This window comes from Poecilia reticulata, linkage group LG23, assembly GCF_000633615.1.
Source record: "Poecilia reticulata strain Guanapo linkage group LG23, Guppy_female_1.0+MT, whole genome shotgun sequence".
Lineage (NCBI taxonomy): Eukaryota > Metazoa > Chordata > Actinopteri > Cyprinodontiformes > Poeciliidae > Poecilia > Poecilia reticulata.
Genome location: NC_024353.1, coordinates 7417384 through 7441506, shown reverse-complemented (window position 1 = coordinate 7441506; position 24123 = coordinate 7417384). Strand labels below are relative to the sequence as shown.

Here is a 24123-nt window from a genome sequence, read left to right as displayed (position 1 = left end):
CCACAYGGGGGAACCTAGTGAATGACCTGCAGAGAGCTGGGACCAAAGTAACAAAGGCTACCATCAGTAACACACTACGCCGCCAGGGACTCAAACCTGCAGTGCCAGACGTGTCCCCCTGCTTAAGCCAGTACATGTCAAGGCCCGWCTCAAGTTTGCTAGAGAGCATTTGGATGATCCAGAAGATGACTGGGAGAATACCATATGGTCATATGAAACCAAAGTAGTACTTTTTGGTCAAAACTCTACTCGTCGTGTTTGGAGGAGAATGAATGCTGAGTTGCATCCAAAGAACACCATGCCTACTGTGAAGCATGGGGGTGGAAACATCATGCTTTAGGGCTGTTTTTCTGCCAAGGGACTAGGACGACTGATCCGTGTAAAGGAAAGAATGAATGGGGCCATGTATCGTCACATTTTGAGTAAAAACCTCCTTCCATCAACAAGGGCATTGAAGGTGAAACATGGCTGGGTCTTTCAGCAGGACGATGATCCCAAACACACCGCCCGGGTAACGAAGGAGTGGCTTCGTAAGAAGCATTTCAAGGTCCTGGAGTGGCCTAGCCAGTCTCCAGATGTCAACCCCATAGAAAATCTGTGGAGGGAGTTGAAAGTCCGTGTTGTCCAGCGACAGCCCCAGAACATGACAGCTCTAGAGAAGATCTGCATGGAGGAATGGGCCAAAATACCACCAACAGTGTGTGAGAACCTTGTGAAGACTTACAGAAAACGTTTGATCTCTGTCATTGCCAACAAAGGGTATATAACAAAGTATTGAGATGAACTTTTGTTATTGACCAAATACTTATTTTCCACCATATTTTGCAAATAAATTCTTTAAAAATCAAAAATGTGATTTTCTGGATTTTTTTTCTCCTTTTGTCTCTCATAGTTGAGGTACATCTATGATGAAAATTACAGGCTTCTCTCATCTTTTTAAGTGGGAGAACTTGCACAATTGGTGGCTGACTAAATACTTTTTTGCCCCACTGTAAATCGGAGCGGCCACAACGATCTACCGTAACACACCACACACTGCAGGATGATCGGTTAGATCGGCCAATGATCCAAGATTGTCATAAGGGGAAAATAGGAGCAAAAAAGTAGTGTGAATTACTGCATTAGATAGTTGGATGTGTCCATTTTCTCTATTTAAATCTAGTGATTACTGAAGGACAATATAGTATACAGACTTAATAATCTGCACTCTTTTGGTTGAATGCAGTATTTATTTCGACTTTGGCTTTATGTTGTTTAGTTTTTATTCAAGTACGTTTTTTTGTTAATGGAGACTGAGAATCCATTTTGTTTTTGGTTGTTTTGTTTATTTAGTTTATCAGTTCCAGTGTTACGTGTTCTTTTGAAAATAAGGTGCATCTATCAGGAAATCGCGTGTATTATTAGTCATTTCCATTAAATCACTGTCAAAAGGTCTTGAAACAATATTATCGTTTATCGCAATAATTTTTTAGACAATCGTCCAGCAAAATTTGTTATCGTGAGAGGCCTAGTTGTGAGCTGAATTAACAACAGTAACCAATGGCTTTGTTGGTTTTATTTCAGTTCTAGCCATGGACTAGACTGCCTTAGACCTTGAAACTGGTCTTTAACCAGTTCTGAGCTCACTTTATAACTTGGTGTTGGCTGGTTTTGGACAGATATCAGACCTGGATTTGATTGTTCAGACAGCGATGATGAGTTCAGGGTCCAGTGCTCGAGTCTGTGTAAATCTGCTGCAGGACAAATGCAGCGCTGCATGACTGCTGCAGATGAAACGCCCGCCGCAGTTTACTGCGGCTCATTCTGGCTCCTCCAGTCTAACAACTCCTCATCACTGCAGAGAACGAGTCTAGTTATATTTGGCACGTTGCTACGGAAACCAGCTTTTCTTTGAACTGTTGTTGCCTCTTCCTTGACGGCGGGGAATAAAAATTGCGCCGAAGCACCTCTCTGACGTGGAGCCGTGTGGCGCCGAAGCCAACTGCGTCTGCGCCACACACATCCAGGGACGGCGCTCAGAAAAACCACGGCGCCTGAAGGCAGCAGCGCCACTTCAGCTCGCTCTGAATAATTGGGTTAATTTGGCCGTTTAGGCTGATGGCGCCCCAGGATGGTGACAAAACGTCCACAGCAGCAAAAACACAAAAAAGTAAAGTTGGCTGCAGACGAACTCGCTCTCTCAGGCACTTTTTCCCCCAAACTCCATTTATTTTTAATTGCTTTTCACTGTTTGTCTGTATCTTTGTGTCTGTGCAGCTCTCGATAAGCAAGCCAGTAATAGGGAATTAATTTGAACGCTTTCACAGGAAGAAAACTTACTGGCTGCTGATTTTAATTCATCTTTATTCAGCTCACACACAAAAAACAGCCTCATCCTGCTGTGCTTTCATTGGTTTTCTCACATTTTCATGGAGCGGCGAACAAAGCAGCTGGCGTCCCAGGCGGACTGCGTGTAGAAACACAATGTGTGTCAGAGGGCAGAGACGGCGCATCGCCTCGTCTGAGCCCAGGGTTAAATGAGTCCCGGAGAAGAAACACTGCGTGCTCAGAGCGGTTCATCACCAGCTGAACAAACGTCTCCAGCAGCAAACAGCTGGAAATGCATTCAGCCTCTGGATTATTGATATGTTAGAAATATAACTGCCTTTAATGCAGACACTGGATGTCTTATTTACTGGAATAGATGGTGAAAAACAGTCAAGAAAATGGCTGCTGGAAAAGACAAATGTATCATTGCTGACTTATCTAGAAACCACTTGCTGCATTATTATTGATTGTGCAGGAGGCTCTACAAATGCTTGTTAAAGATGTATGGGTTATGTATTTGTAGCTAGGTTCATGTTTGAGTGTAAACGATGAGTTGGGGTGAGAGGGCGTGGCCACCACCGGCTGTTTGGATTTAGAGTGACAGATGCCATAAAACAGCTCATTCTGAAATGACTAAAATATCATTGTGTGATAACACAGAGCTATGCTAACCTGTTTAAAGAAGCATAGGTCACCTTAAAAAAAAAACTATTCCTCTCCTCGCCTGTGGAGGCGCTGCACCAAGAACCACTGAAGGAAACAACACAAAAATCTCTGAAGATGACTCTGAACACAACTTCCTTCTTCGCAAAATGTAAACAAAAATGGAGCGGCGTCAGATTTTAGCGGCTGTAGGATTTCTCTTTCGTCTTTGGTAAAAGGTTATGAGCCATTTCTCTTGCTAACACTAGACTCAGACGTTTGTTTTGGTTCTATTTGCCCAGAATGCCCTGAACTGCTGTCCACTCCCTGCTTTAGAAGCGGCGTCTAGTCCACTTGGCGTTCACACCACACCAGAGTGTGACTTCAACTGAACCAAACCGAGGCGGACCAGAGTTCATTTTTTACAGTGCTGAATCACACAGTCACACCTCCACAAACGAACCGGACTTTCTAAACAAACTAGAGCTGGATTAAAGCGGACTAAACAGGACTAGTGTGAGTGAAACCTTCCTCTCGCTCCAAATCCAGAATCAAAAGTAAAAATCACTTTGATTTCTCCAACTTCCTTTTTAAACCACCTCAAAGACTCTGAAAATAAACATTAAAACACGTTGCCTGGGTAACGGCTTCCACACTGACAAGCTTTGGGATCAGAAGTGAGAGAATTTAACGATAATAAAAACAGATTTTTTTGTTTCAGACCAGTCGGCTGCCGGTCAGAACCAATCAGGCCGATTTGGGTCAGCAGCCAAATTCTAGATTTAGACTCCAGGATGTTTTCCAGAATATTCCATATCAACACGGCTTCAAACATCAAACGCCAACGACTGAGTGAAGTTCCTCCATCATCAAAATATTCCAGCATCCATGAGCATCCTCAGTCTGTTGCCATGGAGACGGCGTAGCATCTCACCAGTCGGTCCATTCTTCCCTCCTTCTTTCCTCCTCGCTATCAGCTTTGATGCGTTTACATGCACTCAGTTAAAATAGGAGAAATGACTTCCTGGTTGATTTTCCTGCCCCCCATCCTGCCTCAGGTCTCCCATCATCACTCTTCCTCTTCCTCCTCTTCCTCCTCCTGCTGCTGAGAGCCATCACTCTCGCCGACCTTGTCAGAAAAACAAATTAAAGTCCCGTTCGTTACGCGGCGCTCTTTGTTAGCCGCCGATTGCCAGAGCGAGGACGTCCCCCCCCTCCAACCTTCACACCTCACCCTCCTCTCCCAAACATCACCCTCCTCTTCCTCGCCTGCAAACACACATTTTAACCGTTTGAAGACGACAAACTGCTCTTCCTCCGTCGCTGCAGCTCATAAATACTCCAGAATCAGTTCGGATGATGAGATTTCACACCCAGCTGCTCTTCATCACAGGAAGTTTAAAACAAATAAAAAACCGACAAGAGTCTCAATTATTCAATATCAACTACTTGTCTGTTTTAAACCAGAAATCTACTGATATTACCAGAAAAGAAGATGAAAAAAAGTACAAAAACAGGCTTTTATCCTGTGGTTTGCTGCAGCTTCCTGCAAAAATATTCACACTAGGGTTTTGGTAGCAAATGTACTGGATAATAAATAGAAATTGATGCAACAAACAATAATATTGTTGTTTAGAGACCATTTAAGTAACCAATTGCCTCATCAAAGACCAATAATCTTTAATTTTGTAAATAACATTTACTGGAAGATGTTATTATCTAAAATAAACCAAAAGCAACAAATAAAACAAACAAAATTATTCAGTAATATTGAGGCAATAATGGCTTAGTCAAAGTCCAGACCCAAGTCCAATTAAAAATCTGTGGTTAGTGGCACTGTTGCCTAGCAACGTAAAAGTCTTGGATCCCAGTCTCTCAGGTCTCAGTCACTTGTTCAAATATTTTAAATCAATCAAATCAAAGCAGATTTTATGTGTTGCCAAATTACATCAATCCACGATCGCACAAATTCATGCAAAAATCAACAGATTCCTGTTTTTATTGAGTGAATGTGTAATTAAGTTTTCTGCAAAGTTTCCACAAAAATAGTTGAACGCATTTAGTTTAAGCCAGGGGTCCCCAAACTTTTTCCTGTGAGGGCCACATAACTTTTTCCTTCTCTCGTGGGGGGCCGGAGTCAGTTTGTAACAGAAAAAGACGATTGCAGGAGTGCCTAAATGTAAAAAATATATAGTTTTCCAGAAAGCACAATCAAATAATCCTTTCTGGGTTCTTCACAGAAAAAAATCCAGGAAGGATTATAGTCCGTATTTTCCAAACTATAAGCCGCACCGGACTATAAGCCACAACCCCAAAGTTTTTTTTGTTTTTTAAACCAGTACACATGCACATCTAAGCCTCGGATATCTCTGCCGCTCCAGGTTTTCCACAACAATGCAGCAGCAGCAGAGGGGGGCGGACACCCGAAATTTGAGTAATAACAGGTCAATTGAATATCAMATTTATTAGGGTTGAAAAAGAAAAAGTTGCCAAGATTAGATTTAACAGAACTGATTATGGTAGTTTCTGAACGGTAACTGTAACAGTAAAAGTGCTGATCCTTCGTGTTGCTACTAGCATGTGCTAAATCAGTCAGTGGTCCCCAACCTTTTTATTACCGCGGCCCGGTCAAGACTTGGACATTTTGTTGCAGCCCGGGAGAGGGGGAGGGGGGATGAACCGTCAGATAAGGCTTCTGCATGTTGGTGTTCCCACTAAATACTGAATATGCCCTATTTGGGTCGTCTTGGCCCTTTTATCGCAGCCTGTGGGTTTTTCCCTGACTGGGAACGMGAACACAACCTGTTGAATGTGACAGGTAGCCAATCAAAAAGCGCGGTGACATAGGGGAATCCCAAACAGCTGACATATCGCGCAACTGAGAGTCCAGTGGATATCGGAGATCATATGTGGAAATGTTTATTATTAAATCTAAAGGTCATTATTATGTTTATTCAGGTAAAAATGTTAATCATGAAAAAACATATTCACCTCCAAATCATAATGCAGCAAATAGAGCGGCTGCTCCCGTCGTCTTTATCCACCGCCTTTTCTTTTTATTACGTCTTTTATCTCTAAAATGACTCCACAAACTATCACTATTGCTACTACATCGTCATCCGTGTTTGCTTATTCTAAATTCCCGCTATGTTGGGGGTTTTACTGGATTATCCTCTGGAATCGGGATGTTCGTGACTGGAATCGGTTCGTGCCGTGTGGCTGAACACGAACCAATCGAACCAGTTGTACTTTTATCAGCTCTGTGGTCACAGAGGTTTGGAGAATCGGCCGAAGCTCTACTCCTCTCCTCTCAACCACTGCCCAAACGCTCTGACCCTGGTCGCTATGGTAACGTTTATATATCCCATTGAAATAAGATACAGATGCGCCACAAAAACGAACATTTTACTTTCGTGAAAATTTTAACTCACGATGATTAACGGGAGCCGTGAGCTTGTTTCTCTGCAACCAGACGGTCCCATCAAGGAGTGATGAGAGACAACGACACCCGAGGTGTGTTGCTTATATCCACAGCCTGCTTGGTCTCTACATGACGAAGCAGCTTGAAGCTTCATTGCCTCATTAGCAGCCGGTCGCGCATGTTACGCAGAGCTGCTTGTAATGTGGGACTCACCTACCGGTACGGGATAAATCCATCCTCCTGTCTCTTCTCTGGGCCTTTTCCCCTTTGTAAAAAAACTTTCAAAAGACATCTGATCTGTTTCTTACTCATTTTGCTGTTTGTGGGCTCAATGTTGGCGCGCAAGTAACCAGACTTCCAATGATTCACTTCCTGCTAAAGAGCCCCCTGGTGGTTGAAGAAAAATCCGCATATAAACAGCTTGTAGTCCGGAAAATACGGTATATGAAAAAAAAATCTAAATGCTCTCTGGTATTGTTCAGGGGGCCGTACCAAATGTGGAGGCGGGCCGGATCCGGCCCGCGGGCCGTAGTTTGGGGACCACTGGTTTAAGCAATGCCAACTCCAACCTGCAGGTGGCAGTGTTTCCTTCTACTTCTGCTACCTCAGCCTTAAATTATCGTCCGTTAGCGACAAAAATTCACATTTACAGTCATACGAATATCACAAAAAATTCTTGCAAATATTCTTAAAGTAGCTCAAAAAAAAAAAATCAAGAATTAGATTGCAAAAACAAACGAAAGAAGAAAATCATAAAATCCTGGAGGGAGCCAAAGATGTTCAGTTTTATTTAAATTGAAGAAGTACTCAATGAACGCAGAGATGAGTATTTTGTAATGGGTTTTATCAATACATTCTGGCAGAACCGGCCCTTTAAGAGCATTTATGATCTTCATTTGACCCAAAATGAAAATGTTGTTTATCTTTGGGAATTACTCCTAAGTCAAGGCATCAACATCATAATTATGAGATAAACTGAAAGAGAAATCATCAATATGAAACAAGGAGGGGTCTACTACTTCCTAAAAAGCTGGAAAATACAATTTTGAAAGAATTATTAGAACTAACAAATGGTCTTCAATGATTCATGGAAACCGGATAAACTGATCCCAGAGCAGCCAAAGCTGCTTCACTCAGCCAGAAGGACAAAGATTCAAGGCAACAGTCGTGTTCTCTGGAGGATAAAAGCAGAATGATTCGAGCAGCTCTGTGTGTGTTCAGGCCTTGAACACGTCAGCATTTAAACACTGCGCCTGCTGCTTTTGTTAAATACGACTCCAAGTCGACCGTTTCTGCTGCCGTTCGGTTACCAGGCAACTTGGCTGCACACTTTAAGAGACGTGATTAAGCAAATGGATTATTTTCCCTCTGAAGAACGATTCACCTCCATTCTGTTGGTTCCTCCCCTAAATCTAACCTCAGATCAGAGAATCGGCCTTGAACTAACAGAGAAATATGGTCCTGTTGCATTCAGACAAGAGAGACGGTGATTATTTACAGACTTTCACTATTAAAACATGGCGGTTATTAATAGAGGCAGAACAGGAAACTGAATCATGCCATCTTCTGGCTGCAGCAGAGAGAGAAGAAGCTGCTGCTCTGATCCACAACGAGTTCAGCCTGGATTAACAGAACCACGACTCTGCAAACATCAACAGCAGCCAGGTTTAAGATGGGCGGCCATGTTGGAATGATTTATCCCAACAGTGTCCAAACTTTACGTGACGGTCAAAAATTTGAGTCAAAAGTACGGAGGAGAAATAACAATCTGGAGCAAAAGAACTCTAAGAAAAACAGCTGGAATCCTGGGATTCTAGTCAGAATTCTGAGATTAAAGTGGAAAAATGTCCAATTAAAGTCAAAATTTTTACTTTTTTCAGTCGTCCCAATCTTTACTAAAACAACTTTAAACACGATTATTAGGATGTTGCATTCACTGTAGATAGAAAAAAAACGATGAGTACATTTCTGTCAAAAAAACAAAAACTTTGAGATTAATCTCAGAAATCTTCTAGACAAAAACGTGGAAATTTCTGAGTGAATTTGTTTTGACTTTTAAAACTTAGAAAATTTCCAAAAGTAAAAATTTTTCTGCTTTGTAAGCCCAGAACTTTTCACATTTTTTTCTACAAAATATGAGATTAGTCTCAAAATTTCTGTTTTTTTTGGGAGGAAATCTACTCCTGTTTTGTCGGAAATATTTAACATATTCTACTGCAAAAAAAAAAGATAATTTTACCCACGTAAATAAAAAGCCACCTGTGCTTGGATGGGAACAATTTGTAACATTCTTGAACTGAAGTTCAAAGAAAACCGAGCACCTTACTAAGGTTCACAGAAATGCTAAAAATTTCCAGCTAACAGGCAGAAGCAAGCTTGTTTTTAGCTTCCATATATAAAACAGTTTTATCTGAATTTTTAAAGATGCAGCATCACAGAGAGAATCAATCAGAATGTGGAAGTGTTTGCATGAAGACTCGCTCTGCAGCTTTGTGGTTTTTTAACGACTAAAAACAGAGAAACTGATCAGGAATGCGTCTGCAGAGGAAAACAATGTCCAGAATTTTAGTCTGTTTATATCAGGTAGCAAAAACTTCAACTGGAAATGTTAAAAAATCTTAAACTGATGTTCTCATTGCTGCATTTTCAATGTTACGGTTCAATAATTTCCTCATTCTAAGTTACAGTTCTGGTCGCGGCGGCCATTTTGGGCCCGACCCGCTCCCATCCTGTCCTCTCCGGCAGGTTTCCCTCCTCGGAGCGCCGACTCCAGCTGGAGCGCTGACTCACAGGTCAGCGCAACCCGGCAGGAAGAACTGAAGCTGCACGCCTGATATTTTTAGGTGAGTGACTCACAGAACCACTTTCCCCCCCCCCCCTCTCTTTCACATTTTCACTCCGAACCTGAGAGCAAACGTCTGAGCAGAGATCCAGCTGTGGATTTACTGTCTGATCAGCACAGCTGGAGCTGAGGGACGATTAATTACACATATAACAGGTTTCACTGCAGCTCTGTCAGACCAGACGGAGAATTTAAAGACGTTACTGCAATGTCTTCTAGATTTATCTAAAGTCAATGCTTTAATACCAGGATAAAAATCTGATGAAAATCAAAAGTCTGGAATAAAATCAGGATAAAAAAAGGAGCAAAAACTATTTAAAATAAAAACAAGGAACAAAGCAAAGTTTAAAAGGTTTAGAAAAAAGTAGAATCTATCCAGAGCAAAATCAGGGAGAATAAAAAAATAATCAATAAAACTGGAATGAATTATAACAAACAGGGACAAAAATCTGAATAAAACTTAGACTAAGAATTCGGATGAACTGGAATAAACATAATAGAATAAAAGTAAAAAGTAAAATGAAACAGAAATAAAATAATAATAATAATAAAAAGGTATTCAAGATAAATCATAATAGAAAATAAGTTAATTAGGATGAAAGTAAAATCTAAACCAGAATTTAAAAGATAAATAAATAAATCAGATAGGATAAAATCAGGGTGAAACTTGAATAAAAAGAGACAAAACTATGTTTAAAAAAATTTGTGAAATAAGGACAAAAATAATGGAATCAGAAGGAAAAAAAATCTATTAAACTCTGAGTCTTACGAAGAATTAGGATGTTGGCATGCAAGCAGTTCTTCATCACACCTTCAGCCACTCGTCAATAACAAACATTGGAGCAGAAAGAGTCTTCCTCACTGGTTTACAGCCTCAGCTCTGGGACCAAGAGAACCAATTCCAGAAACGGACCAAAATATGGAGCGGGAGGAGAGAAACGGACGTTTTCTCAAGAAGAAGAAGTGAAGCTAAACGGCTGCTGGTCGCGATGCTGAGTTCAAAGATGGAGGTACTGACTCAGAGGAACGCTTAGTAAAACGCTTTCATCGTCACAAACATCAACCAAACATGAGCAGAAAAAACATTACAGATACCGTTTCATTAGGTTAGGTAAATCTTTGTTAGAAAAAGTTTCCCAATATTAACTTTGTTGATGAAATTGAGCAGGAAATGCCTTAAATGATCCATTTGGCTGGAAGTGGGGGAAAGTGGGCGGAGCTACACGATGTTTTAACGCCAGTCTAGGCTGCAAACTGCAGCAGCGCAAAAGAATATTTCATAAGGGTGACCAAACCAGGCCAATAGAAATTTTAGGCTAAAAAAAAAAAAACAATTATCTATGTAAAATTTATCTATGCAAGTAAATATAGTTTCACATTTATGTCTCCATTGAAGAAGACTCTGTATGACTCTGGAGTGGGCCGATAGGGTGTCCAGCATTTTACAATAGGGGGCCACGGCCACCCTTGACCCCCCATTTGGGGACACCACTGTCAAACTAAAAATATTACTGCTATGGATCAAATATTTGCTACAAGAATAACTTTACCAGAACAAAAACATAAAAAAAGTTTAGAAAGATTTAACAAGGTTCTCTGCAGGTTGTTAAAAATACTTATTTTGTTGCATTTATGTTAAGATTAAAATAGCTCAAAGCTAAAAACAAAGTGTAAAAGAACAAAGCTGCGCTCAGTGAAATCACAGGCGTTATTAGCGGCTCAGGAGAAAATCAGATCAGAACCAGGAAACGCTGCGGTGTTAAGTCGTTACTCGGCCCTTTTCCAGGCCGCGTTTGTGCGGCTGCCGCTATGATTAAAGGGATTTCAGAGCTTAGATTTCCCACAAACCCGAGCAGCATTATCAGCATTAAAGCAGCGACGCCTGGAGCCACGCTGGAGATCAGATTGGAGAGGGGACAGCGGGATTAGACGCTCCCAGGCGCAGACCTGACGGCTCATGGCGGCTTACCGGCAGCGTGATCCCAAAGTCGCCACAGAGATCCCTCCATCTCCTTAACATCTGATCCCAGATCAGATCCCGGTCAGCAGGGGGGAGGACAACTTCATGGAGACGTTTGTCCAAAAACTGATTTCAAGTTTCAGATTTTTGATGAGTCAGCAGAATTCCAGGTTCTTAAAGTTTAAATTCGCTGACATTTCCACACTCTGTTATTAAAAGGCAGGTGACCCCGTGACCTTTCACTGAGAAAAGGAGTCCCTGTGGACCTGCAGGGTAACGGAGGACGACAACTTGGATGGGACGCCGTCCCCCAGTCTGGTCCTGATGTCCCAGAGATGCTTTGAGTTTTTTTTTTTCAGTTGCAAGTTTTAATTTATTTTAAACTAAAGCTAAAATATAAAAATTTCTCAACTGAGCTGATGCGATGAAAAAGATGAAAAATCATGACCTTCGCTTTTTAGAAAAGTAACTGTTTGACATTTATAAAGTGGAATAATTCATTAAAAATATTCCGTTGAGACAAATTAAAATTTCAGGCCCCATTTTGGCTTTTATAGCTGAATTAATAAGAGATCTCTGTTTGCTTCTGCTGCTGCTGCTGCTCACGTTTCGCTTGTAAAGCGAATGAAAAAATCAGCCTGAGATCCACTTGAGCTCCGATCCGGCCTGATCAATTTTTTAAAGGGGCTTTGAAGTGAGCCTTGATGAACACCGTCATCTACGAACCAGCAAACAGAAACACTCCCTTCTAAATTAAACATGTTCCTGCAGCTCTTTTGAAGTTTAGTTGTATCTAAAAGGAAAAATTATGCTTTTTTTTCTTTTTTTTTAAATCACATAAAGCTCAAAGCTGAAAATCAGAGCTGGATGTCAGCAGGCGTCCGATTTGTGAAATGGTTTCCATAACAAAGACTAATCAAGACAAACACTCAGGGGCTTTCTTCTTGCTTTGTTACTTCTTCTCTATAATTGACCTCTTTCTGCTGATGTGTGTTTAGCTGGCAGAGAGACTCCATTGTTGGCTCCAGAAAAAGACTTAATGAACACACACACACGCAAACACACACACACGCACACACACACACCAAAAAGCTCATCACAACACAGAAAATGAGGGCCGAGAAGGAACCAGCTGCAGAAAGACAGAAACAATCCTGGTTTCTCTTCACACACAAATCAAAGAAATTCTCTCTTTTACATAAAATTTAAAAATCTAAATAAGAGTTTTGCATTGTTTTATAATTTAGAATAAATATTCCACATATTATAGGAGAAATAACCAAGTTGTTTGATGCACGTATTTATTTTGTTGCAAAAAAATTTTTTCTTCCCATTTTTAATTTTAAAAATACAAAAATTTGATATCTTCCTAATTTTTTTTCTAAAGTATTAAAGCATAGTTTAATCATTTGTCTATCATATTTCATTTTTAACTCAAATTTTTTTTACAAATCATTAGATTTTGAATGATCAATTCTTTACTATATTTTTAAATATATTTTTAGACTTCTGATTATTTACACAATCAAACCAAATTACTTAAACTAAATATTTCAAACACTATTTGAAAAGTAGATAAATTGACCGATTTTGGGAAGATTAAACATCTGTTAACGTTTCACGGCTAAAGTAGCTTTAAAATCACCAAATATAAGCAGCAGTGCTGAAATCCAGGACAGGAAAGGCGATGAAAACTTGGCTGCAGCCATTAAGGAGATAAAGTAACGCCATAATTAGCGGGTAAATTCGTTTAGCATCTTTTAATGGTTTCTGGGTAATTACACATTTATTAAACCCATCAGGAGGATCAGCTGGTTCAGCATCTTTAGAGACAAAACGTCCAGCTGGTTTTAAAACAATAAACTTGGTTTTAACTGCTGGAACAAACGTAGAATGGGGTCAGGAGGAGCCTCCGCTCCCCAAAGCGCCACGCTGCGCTGCATGTTTAATCAGGCTGACCTCTTTAGTTCAGAGGATGAATAAAAGATTAAAGACGAGCCAGAAAACTTTCCCTCTCCCGCTGCCGGATCGAGGAGGCTGACGCTGCAACGCAGACTGCTGCTGCTGCCTTCAGCTGAAGACGAGCGCAGAACGAAAGAGCAGCAGCTTCAACGACCTCACTTCCTGTTTGGGGAGGTCAGCACATTGAGGAAAACACAAGTTCAGGTTAAAGGTCAAGTTTGGTGCAGATCTGAGCTTTAACCTGCCTATAAGTGGATGAGTCTAGTTATTTTATATGGCGACCATCTTGGCCAGGTCTCTGTTCCAAGAGATTTATATTTGTGACACTCAAATTAAAATTATTACCAAAAAAAATTATTAACTCACTCAAAATATACTTATACATCAAATATGATCCATCAGAAATCTGCTCATGAAACTCTTCAAGAGTCTGGGTAAGAAAAGGAATCTGTTCAGTCAAGAATCTGTTCAGGTATAGGAATCAATTCAGATTTAGGAATCTGTTCAGACTTGGGAACCTGTTCAAAGTCAGGAATGATTTCAAGAAATTCTTGAAGGCAGAAATTTGTTTTAATTGAATGTTAAGAGTCTTGAATCATTTCAGAACCAGAACCACTAGAGCTGTTTGTTCACTTTAAACGGCCCAGAGTTGATTCTTTAGACAGTTCTGAACTGAACTGAACTCTGGTCTTTGAAAACGTCAGGAAGGATGTTGGGAAAGCAGAGGGATATATATTTAGCCACTTCACAGTCTTAATTTTGTCCCTTTTGCTGCACCGTACTCTCTGAATACAAAGATAATCTGCAACGACCTTCATGACAACAATAGTGAAACCTCGGTGATCGCTGCAGCTCTCTGGTGGATTCCTCCACCCACAGTTTCCTTTAAACCGAATCTCCTCCAGACTCAAGGATCTGAAGTTTTCACGTCTTGTTTAACCAAAACCAGTGGCCTCTTCTCATCTGGGACGGTTTATTTCCCCTGCAGCTGCGATTCAATGAGCAGAAACTAAACCACCAAAACGTGTTGAGAACGCTTCACACATCATGTGGAATATTTACATTATATAACAGCCAGTCTGTGGCTCAGAAAAACATTCCTTACGCTGGATGGAGGAGGAGCAGGAAGAGAAAAAACAAGACTGTCAGTCTCAGATTCCCCGTTTCCAAACCCTCTGATGTCACGTTAAAAGCAGCAAATCGCGTCAGCTGTCTGGTGACACGAAACGGCCGCAGCTGAGAGGAAGTTCATTAAGGCTGAGGATGAGGATGAAGACGACAGAGAGACAGAAAATCAATGAATCCGGCTTTCCTGCTGCAGCGACCCAACGCTTCCCGGCGTCGACTCCACCTGAAACCCTTCAGGAAATCCCCAAAGGTCACCGACAGGTCGCAACGATTCATGTCTACCAGCAACAAGGAGGAAATAGTTTGGAGAAGGTTGTAAACGGGAAGAAGAATCCACTAAAAAAAAAAACGACAAAAATGAACCAAAGAATAGAGACTGCAATAATCTGATTCGTCAGGAGATGGAAAAATATTTTACTTTGTTAAAGCAACATTTTGTCTCCAAATCCATGAAAACAGCTTAAATTTTTTAGTTTTTCTTCTTATTTAACTGCAGATTTGTTCTGAACATCGGTCTGATTTTATTTGTTTTCTTGCTTCCTCTTCAGAGGAAGAAATCACAAATGGGTGAAAATATTTTTTTTAAAATAGGTTTTATTTCAATTATCCTTTCTGTGAGTTGGATGGTGGAGCGTCAAGGCCAGGTTACGAGAAACGTCATTTAATTACGAGAATGTAGTCATGATATTATCAGCAGAATAAAGACAATTTTACTGGAATAACATCTTAAAGTCAAAAGAAAAAAGGTTTTTTAAAGAAAAAAGCTTGGATAGAGTTATGACTGTTTCTGCTACTGACGACAGTTTCATGTTGATATGTTAAAGGCTGAAATATTTCTCTTAAGTATCGACGTATAACTTCACAAGATTCTCAACATTTCTCATTTTAATTTGTTATTTTTGTGTGCATTAGTTTGCATAAAATTATCATAATTTCATTCTCCTAATATTACGTCTTTATTCTGGTAAATAAAAGTTTAAAAAAAATAAATAAATAAATCTTAGTCTGGCCCCAATACGTTGTCATAGAGTTGACCTGAATTTAACGTCCAAATAAATAGAAGCTGTCAAACAAGATGGCCGCCCTGACATCACCATGGAAACCCAAAGAGCATTGGTGAAAAAAACTCCAGCCTTCACCTGAGTGATTCGTTCTCACCAGTTCTTAGCCAACTCTTCCAGCTACAGTAAAGCTTATTCATGGTTCAGTATTTGTGGATTTTTCCAAAATATCAGAAATTTCATCAATTCACTGATTCTTTTAGTAAAACGCATCTAAAATATTTGAAATTTAAAGAAACTTGGAAATGCTGCTTGATACGCTAATGGACGACGTTTGGAAAGCAGCCAATCCAGAAGTGGCATTTATTTCCCATGGTGCTGATTGGTTAAATCCCCAATAAGGAAACCATAGAGGTTTTTCCACCAAGCATAGTAACGTAAATTAAGGTATATTTGTGTTTTTGAACCATCAAAATATGCAGTTAAACTGTTTTTGGAGCAGATGTTACAAGTTTCAGCAGGTTTTAGCTATTAGCGGTAGGTTGTGGTCCCAAATTAGCTTGTTTTTTTAAAAGAATATATCTTAAATGTAGGATTTTTCATGAAATGAAGAGCATTATGAACAACCTCTAGCACTGTTGTTATGAGACTGTTACACAACAGAATGTCTTCAGTCAGAGACTCCTTCAGATTTAATGCAGGACTGACTGCTACTGCAGCTACAGCCATTAGCAGCTACAAGTCTTACAAGAACATTGGATATTATGAGTTACTACAGTATTGATGTCCCTTTGGGGTTAATTTAATATTTCTGAATTGAATTTAATTAAGACAAAACAACTTTAAATATTCAAAAGTGGTTTCAAAATAAGAGCCTAGGAATTATGAAGCAGCAATTTGTACGACCTCAGGCTAAATGTACATCTACATCCTCCAGCTGTAGGTTGTAAATAATCAGATTAATGAATAAAAACTGGAACTAATGAGCACCACAGAAGCGTGTACAATAATAAATGTATATATTTCTGCCTACAGACACAGAGACCACATTTCTACCCATGAAAGTGAGAGGATTAACTTCAGGCCTGCGTGAAATTGACCGATGACATGGAGTTGCACTGAAGGAACCACAAAAAGAGGGCAGAAAAGAAAAAAACCCTCTAACAAAACAAAACATCCAAATTACGCAGCAGTCAAAGAGGTACTTTGTCTCCGCTATACAAACATAGGATGGAGCGCTGGAGGCCGGCGCACAGAGGCAATTTCTGAATTATTACAGCGATTTTCACGGCTTTTTGAGGAGGATAATCCGAGCTGTGCGGCTCGCCGCCACATGACCGCCTGATTCCCCGAAGGGAGAAAAAGAAGACGACGAGAAATCGACGGAGCCACGGGACAATTTCACCTGCAAACCTCCAAAAACTGACAACAAGAAAAATGTCTGCAGGCTTTGGCTTTTCTGATTGTCTTCACTCTGCTCACCAAACGGAGGAAGGAATCACCAGAAAACGGTCAAAAGCGTCTGCTTGTTTAGGCGTAGCTTTTATTTCCAAGGCTACAAACTTTTAATCTAAATAGTGCTCAACCAGCACTTTGTAAAACGTTATTAGGATAATTTAAGGAATTATTAAATTATCCAAACACTGAATTTCTGCAGGAACATTGGACTAGAACTGCATTACTTTGTCCTGTTATCTTTTTAGAACAAGTATTTTTCATGAACAGTTTTTTAAATCAATTAGCAAATGTAACTATTTTCTATTAGTGTTCATTTAACACTAAAATGTTACATTTTTGCCAAAATTAAGGATTATTTTTGTTTATTTTTATTTTTCTATTTTAAGTTTTATTTTAATTTTCTATAAGTGCTAGTATTAAATCTTTGAGACTTTTTAAACTTATTTTATTCGTTTTTGTATTTACTTACAATTAATTATTTTTCATATTTTATTTCTATATTTTATATTTTTTATATTTATTTAATATAGATTTTATACTTATTTATTTTATTATTTAATTTAATATGTATTTATTCATAATTTCTTAAATATTTATTATAGGTTTATTTTTTTATATTACCCTTAACATTTAATCCTGGACTCTGTTACCTGCTGTTTGCAGGAAGCCAGTCAACAGTGTGGAAGATGAACGGACCGACGGCTCAAACTGGTTTAAACTTCACCCAATCAAACTTACGATTATTACATCAATATAAATTGGTGCCTTGCCCAAAGGCACTTTGACCTCTGGAGTGAGGAATCGACCATAAAACGTCTGGGTTGAAAGTTGCTCTAATAAGAGTCTAAAAGACACTTAAGTGTTCAGCACATTGGGTAACGGTTTGAGGCTTTTATTGTGAAGGGTTTGAAGGAAGTTGTATTTCACTATGCAAAATCCAGAAGACTTTACATTTTATCTGACTGGATATTTCATATTGATGATTAATGATGGATCTGCAGTGAAAGTGAAGCTCATCCTGTTTCCGTCACCCAGCCTCCATGTTTGCTCCGTTTTCACTTCCTGCTCCCTGCAAGGAGCCGGATTTTACAAACAAACTCCCGTTATTTCCCCGGGGAACGGCTGTGAGCGCAACAAATAAAGAAGCTGCTGCCGCTGCTGAGCTGATGAAACACTGAGTTTCTGCTGCTGTTTGCACAGATTCACTCTTCACTGATGAAGATGGAGAACTTCATCAGCTGCTGGGCAAACCTGACCTCCAGCCCCACAATATTTTGTACAATATTTTGTAGTTCTTTTGTTGAAACAATAAACATTACCTTAATAAAATCTTATTTTTTTCTACTAGACTGCAAAACTAAATCTTATCAAGTATGTTTTCTCTAGGTTCCAGTTTAAATTGCTTAGTACACTTGAAATAAGATAAAACTAACTTACAAATAACTTTTCAGCAGACACAGGAGCCTGTTTTAAGTCAACAATTTCTTAAAATTGCAGATTATTTCACTTGTAACAAAACATTTTCCCATGTTATAAGTGAAATAATCTGCCAGTGGAACTAGAACTTTTTCATCAATAAAAGAATAAAAGCAACCAAAGAAACTAAAGTAAATACGGAGGAATAAACTGGTATGGCAAGACCTTTCGAGCAATACTTAATACAGAGGACTGTATGGCAAGAATAAACAGACACTATTTCCAGATAAAAGGTAAAATAATATTGTTGAAGTGCCATGGGTAGGGGCGCAACTACACATTATTCAGGTGGATGCGAAAACATAAATCGGCGCCTCCCACGAAGGAGCGTAGAAACATACGCTCGCCTCCCCCCCAATCCCCCTCCTCCAGACGCCGATACGTTTAGGGCAAAACTCGCTACATTTACCCCGTTATGTGAGCGAGGTGAAGGAGCGTAAGGCGCGCTCAAGTGTATGGGAAAACATAATCGGTGCGCCGATTCAAAACATCTACAATAATGATAGTAACATTATTAATAAAATAATTGTCAGTGCAAAGTAACCTACAAATTATTTGGTGGGAGGCGGTGAGGGACCTGGATTAGGGCTAGGGGGGCGCTGGCCCGAAAAAGGTTGAGAAACACTGATCTACAGGATTTCCATTAATTTCTGAGGCCTGATATTTTGTGTTTTTCTCCCGTTTTCTCTCTTTTTTTTTGATAAACACACGTTAATTCTCTGCTTGACTAAAATGTGTCACTTCCTCCTGAGAGGAAAGCGTCTCTTTCTTTCATCTCAAACTTAAAGAAGAGGTTAAAATAATGTAGAAAGAATAAATAAGATGGCAGACAGCCTCATGTTTTCATTTTGAAGCCGATTCTGGGAAACTCTGAGTGCTGCAGGTCAGAGTTTCCAGAGAAACCTTCACCTCTAAATCTGAGCAGCATTAAAGAAGAAGAGGAGGAGGAGGAAGGATCATCCCAGAGGAAGAGTCATTGCAGGGTTTCTTGCCATGTTGCTCTTAATTAAACCTTTCTCTCTCTCCCTCTCTCTCTCTCTCTCTCTCTGAGCTGATTAAAGCAGGTCTGCAAGAGATACAAACTAAAATACGGGATGGGGGGAGCGGAGTGGCAGCAGAGTCAGGATCAGGGAGAAGAAAAGCAGGGCAGATATTTACTCCTCTGAGACGGAGCTGCTGCTGCGTGGGCGTCCTCCAGATTCATCTTAGCGCTCAGACTTAAAGCTAGAAGACAACAAGAGATGAAACAGCAGCCGAAAAGCAGCTTCTCACAAACAAACATGCCTCCAGTTTCGTCCTGAAATGTTTCAACTGAATCCTGACAGAACAACTGATAAACTCTAATGCCTCCTGTTGGCTCAGAGCTAATTTAAGTCGATAAAACTGCTAAATGAAGATGTCTAGGTAACTTAAGAGGTTCAAAAGTGGGCGGCTTCAGATGAGTGACAGAAACCGTGAAGTCAGACCGATGCAGAGTTTATGGTGTAAAAATTTATCAAAATTGTTCAAAACTTTTTGAGAATGAGAACACAGAGTCAACTTTAAGCTAGAGGCACCCATTCCTTTAGTATTTCCCCCAAAGGTAGCTGCATTGAGTCAACTAGGGCTGCAACTAACGATTATTCTAGTAATAGATTAATTTGATAAAATGGCACATTCTGCAGGTTTTCCATTTAACCACTTTGGCTTAATTTACATATTATTAGAAACACGCAAAAATACATATACACAAATGATTAAATTCCTTTTTTAAATAAAAGAATAAACATTGTATTGCCTAAAATGCAATACTGTAGCATTCCTTTAGTGAACGATTCCTCATTTGTAGCAAAAGATGCAACTAAAACAATACTTCTAACATCAACATGTGAAACACTCAGACCAGGTTTGAAAAGATAATTACAGTTTAATCCTGAGAAGGTGTAAACTATAATCTGGTTTGATTCTGGTTCCTGTAGTAAACTCATCACGGCCACAGAGAAACCCTGAAGGAGTCCAGATGGACCAGAAAAGTGATCCTAATGAGAACTTTACTAAAATCCCACTGTTTGCTACTTTAAAAGCCGCTCAGCAACCTTCTCTTTCTGCTTTGCATAAGCACCAACCTCACCCAACGGGTCTTCTTCTACAACCTTTTTATTCCACTTTTCTGTCTCTAAAAAATGCTTATTACGCTTGAATAAATCGCTCTAATCCAATTAGTGCAGCATAAACAGCGTTATGTGAAACAAGAGGTGGATAATCTGCAGAGAAACTGGGTTAAAAGGGAGCTTCATGTGGCGCAGCAGCTCGTTTTCACACAGCGAGGTTTATTTTCTAACGACTAACTGGGAATGATTTAACTGGATTGTGTCTTCTACAGCGAGAGGTTACATGTGTCGATGCAAACGTGGATTAAGTGGAAAGCGAGCAGCTTCTCCAGCCGAGCGGAGCAGGAAGCAGCATCATGTATCATTAAAATGCTTCCTAAATAAGGTCAGGATCACTTTCCACCAACTCGCTGCTCCAGAGTAACCCCATTTCTCCTGCTTGGCAGCGTGTGACACTCAGCAGCTGGAAAACGGATGAAGCCAGCCAATCAGAGCGGCTGCTTTCAGGGAGAGATGAAGAAATCAAACTTCTAAATATTCGCTTCTGGCAGGGTTTCTGCAGGTTTCACCAACTCAAATTTAAGACTTTTAAAGACCATTATGAAAAAAAACTTAATGCACATAAAAATTTCACATTTATATTGCCTTATTAGGGCCAATGTGGATAGAAAAAAAATGGAGTAAATTTCATTTTGTAAAAAACTAAAATATTTACATTAATCTCAGAGATATTCTAGAAAAAAAGTGGAAATTCCTCAACTCAAAAAGTTAAAAATTGAACGTTTGAAACTCAGAAAATTTCCGAAAGTTCAACATTTCCAACCTTACGAGCTTAGAAAATTTTCTAGTTTTATTATTTTTAGGAGGTATGTGAAATTAATCACACATTTTGATTTTTTTCTGGCAAATTTTCGACTTTTTCAATTTCCTTTTTTTTTTCACACAAAAAAATTTGTAGAATTAATTGGTAGAAACTTACTCCTTTATTCTGTTTACAATGGCCCTAATACGTCGTAATATTTTAAGTAGCAGTAGTGCCAAGCTCGTTTTCCCTGAATTACTCGTAGCATAGCACGGGTTAGCAACAAAGGTGGCTACTGGCGAACGTTGTCCGGCCAAACAGCGATAAATTTGCACTTACCCTGTGATAGTTTGGCGTTTTTAAGATGAACTTTGGACTATCATGTTGTTGAAATATGCGATAGAAATAAACTTGAAATGAAGCCAGCAAGGATATTAGCAGCTAATTAGCGGTAGCCTATACCGCCTCACAGAAGGTAATGAAGATGTCTGCAGGTGACTCAAACTTTGCCTGACAGAAAAGTTTCACGTGAAAAATAAACTTCATAAATAGTCCTGCCACAACAAAAATCTAAGACTTGTATTCAACTTATTTAAGGCCAACTTTTTTTTTTAAAGAATTTAAAACATTTTAAGGTCTTAATTTCAGATACATTTTTAAGAAGACGAGGACTACTTGTCCGGCAACAGAAATATCCCAACGGTCTGGAAACAAATTACATTAGCGATATCGTCTGCTCAGTCAACCGTCCAGAATCACAGCAGTTCTCATTAAAACATTTATTATAAATTAAAATGCCTCCACATCATCATCCTCGCTCTCTAAACGGATCTGCTCCGAAGCAAACGTCAAAAAACAGCCAAAAGTGACGATCACAGAGCCGGAGAGGAAGAACCGGCCGTATCCATGGTTACGGATGCTGCCTGCATACTGCTTTCAAGTCAAGGAGCTGCGGGTTTTGTTTCAGAAACGGTTTGCTCCGGAAACACGTCGGACTAAAGCGAAACGTTCGCTCTCCTCAGGGAGAAATCCACCGGTTCACCACGGAGAGGAAAAGCCGGAGCGGAGGCTCCAAAAGCCCCCCATCTGCTGCCTGACAGGCCGGTGAGGCCCGCCGCCATGACGCAACGGATAGCAAACCAAGCAGAACCAGGAGGAATCGATTCGTGCAAGGCCAAATTTAAACCCGAGGAGAGTCAAATTCACGTCATTCCTCCTAATTTATTCCCAGTTTCTGATCACCCTTCCTTCCCATTTCCATCCATCCGTCGATAAACAGCAGAGCAGAAAACAACAGGAGGATTAACTTCCACCTCCAAACCTCAAACTGGGGCCATGAAACGACCTGCAGGTTCCCCCCCCAAAAAACGGTGGACTTTAACATTCCCTCAGAGAAGCTACAGGTTCAACCCGACCAGAGTCTGAAAATACAAACTGATTTTATCAACTCATTGTGTTTACTTTACTCAGGAAGTTGCAGCTTAAATGTTAAAATTAACATGAAAACTTCTTAAGCGAATGTTTCAATTTTTTCCCCTCTCTCTCAAGCTGGAGATTTACCTACGGAGGGCTGAAGGTACAAATTTATTCTCACCAGGTGAGTGGAGTAACATTTTAGTCAAGTAATACAAAGTATTTGTTAAAAAAGCGACTCAAATACCGAGTAACTGATCAAAACATCAATCATTTAATATTTAAAAATTACATCATCAGACAGAATAAAATATACAATTTTGTGGAAATTTGGGTATTTTAAAAACCAAAATGAAAATATCTAATTTATAATTTTGTAACAACAACAAAATCAGGAGAAATAAAAAATTTCAATCAGTTTCTTATATAAAACATGAAATTTTAACAAAAAAAACTGCAGGTGCGTCTGGTGAATGTTTGGTTAAAACAAGTTTGTTCTTCATTCAGTGAAGTTATTCACAGTGTACAGACATTTTACTCAATTAAGAGAAGTGATGCTTCATAATAAAGTTACTGAAGCAAATATGATTAGCTACAAGACTGCAGCCTTCAAGATGACAAATCAGATTCTTTTAAACATTTAAACTTTTATTCTGAAGTGTGTCATCTTCTCTACACAAAATGAAAAGAAAGTAAACAAACTGATAACACACTTTAGAGTTTAAGTTTACTTTAAAATAGGATGAAAAGATGAAAGACAAAAAGGCTCAGGATCAGATAACAAGGCCTCTGATTCTGTGCAGGAAGCAGGAGAAAAACTGAACGTTTTAGCAGAAAAATCAATGCAGATTACTCAAAAAAACATGGTGGACCAGATTACCAGCTACAGAAAACGAGCTCAGAGGAGAATCTATTTAATGATTTATATAGTTAGCAACATTTAGCACCTTAGAATCAAATATTTACTATAAAATCAGATTAAAGGTTTCCCTACAGTTTGTTTTCCCCAAATATAATGGAAAATATTTTTTAAAAATGAGGAGAAATTCAGACGTATAACCAGAGGAAAAGTCACATCAACCGTCCAAATCTTCGTCTGGAACAAACATGGTTTACAGTTCAATTCCAACCCCAGAGGCTCATGGGAACTCTGAAGGAGCCCAAAGGTCAAAGGTCAACCACAACAACCACATTTACAAAATCAAAGGAGAAATGGTTAAAGTACAGCAGAAGCTCGAAATACAAGTTTAATTTGTTCTGTGATCGAGATAAAACATCAACCTGTCCAAATGTCAAACTAACTTTTTCCATTTAAAATAACTAAAATTAATTGAATCTGTTCCATCCCCAAACCACGCTGAATTATGAAAAATAAACATCTTTAAATTAATAGACATGTACACTTTGCTTATGCATAATGAAATGCAGAACAATATAAATAAAAGTTTTATAAAGTGTCTTTTTTGTCTTGGACTTGAGTCCCTGGTTGGACTTTTAATAGAAGGCAATAAAATTAAACATTCCTTCCTTCCACACACACACACACACACACACACACACACACACACACACACACACACACACACACACACACACACACACACACACACACACACACACA

At 39.4% G+C, this 24123-nt stretch overlaps 1 protein-coding gene across 5 annotated transcripts in view; it reads right to left on the bottom strand.

Moving 5' to 3' along the window:
* Positions 1-24123, bottom strand: part of phf21b (PHD finger protein 21B) — a 62122-nt gene that overhangs the window by 34105 nt on the left and 3894 nt on the right. Inside the window, exon 1 of one of the 5 annotated variants that reach the window (XM_017302883.1) lies at positions 21429-21523. The exons of 2 other annotated variants lie outside the window; for them this stretch is intronic. Coding sequence is in view for 1 of the 3 variants with exons in the window: in XM_008400870.2 (XP_008399092.1) it covers positions 3884-3895 (12 nt within the window). In the remaining 2 variants the exon portion in view is untranslated. Of the gene's footprint in view, positions 1-3883; positions 4173-19355; positions 19389-21428; positions 21524-24123 lie in introns of those variants that run through there. 2 more of the 5 variants (XM_017302884.1, XM_008400870.2) reach the window with 2 other exon arrangements.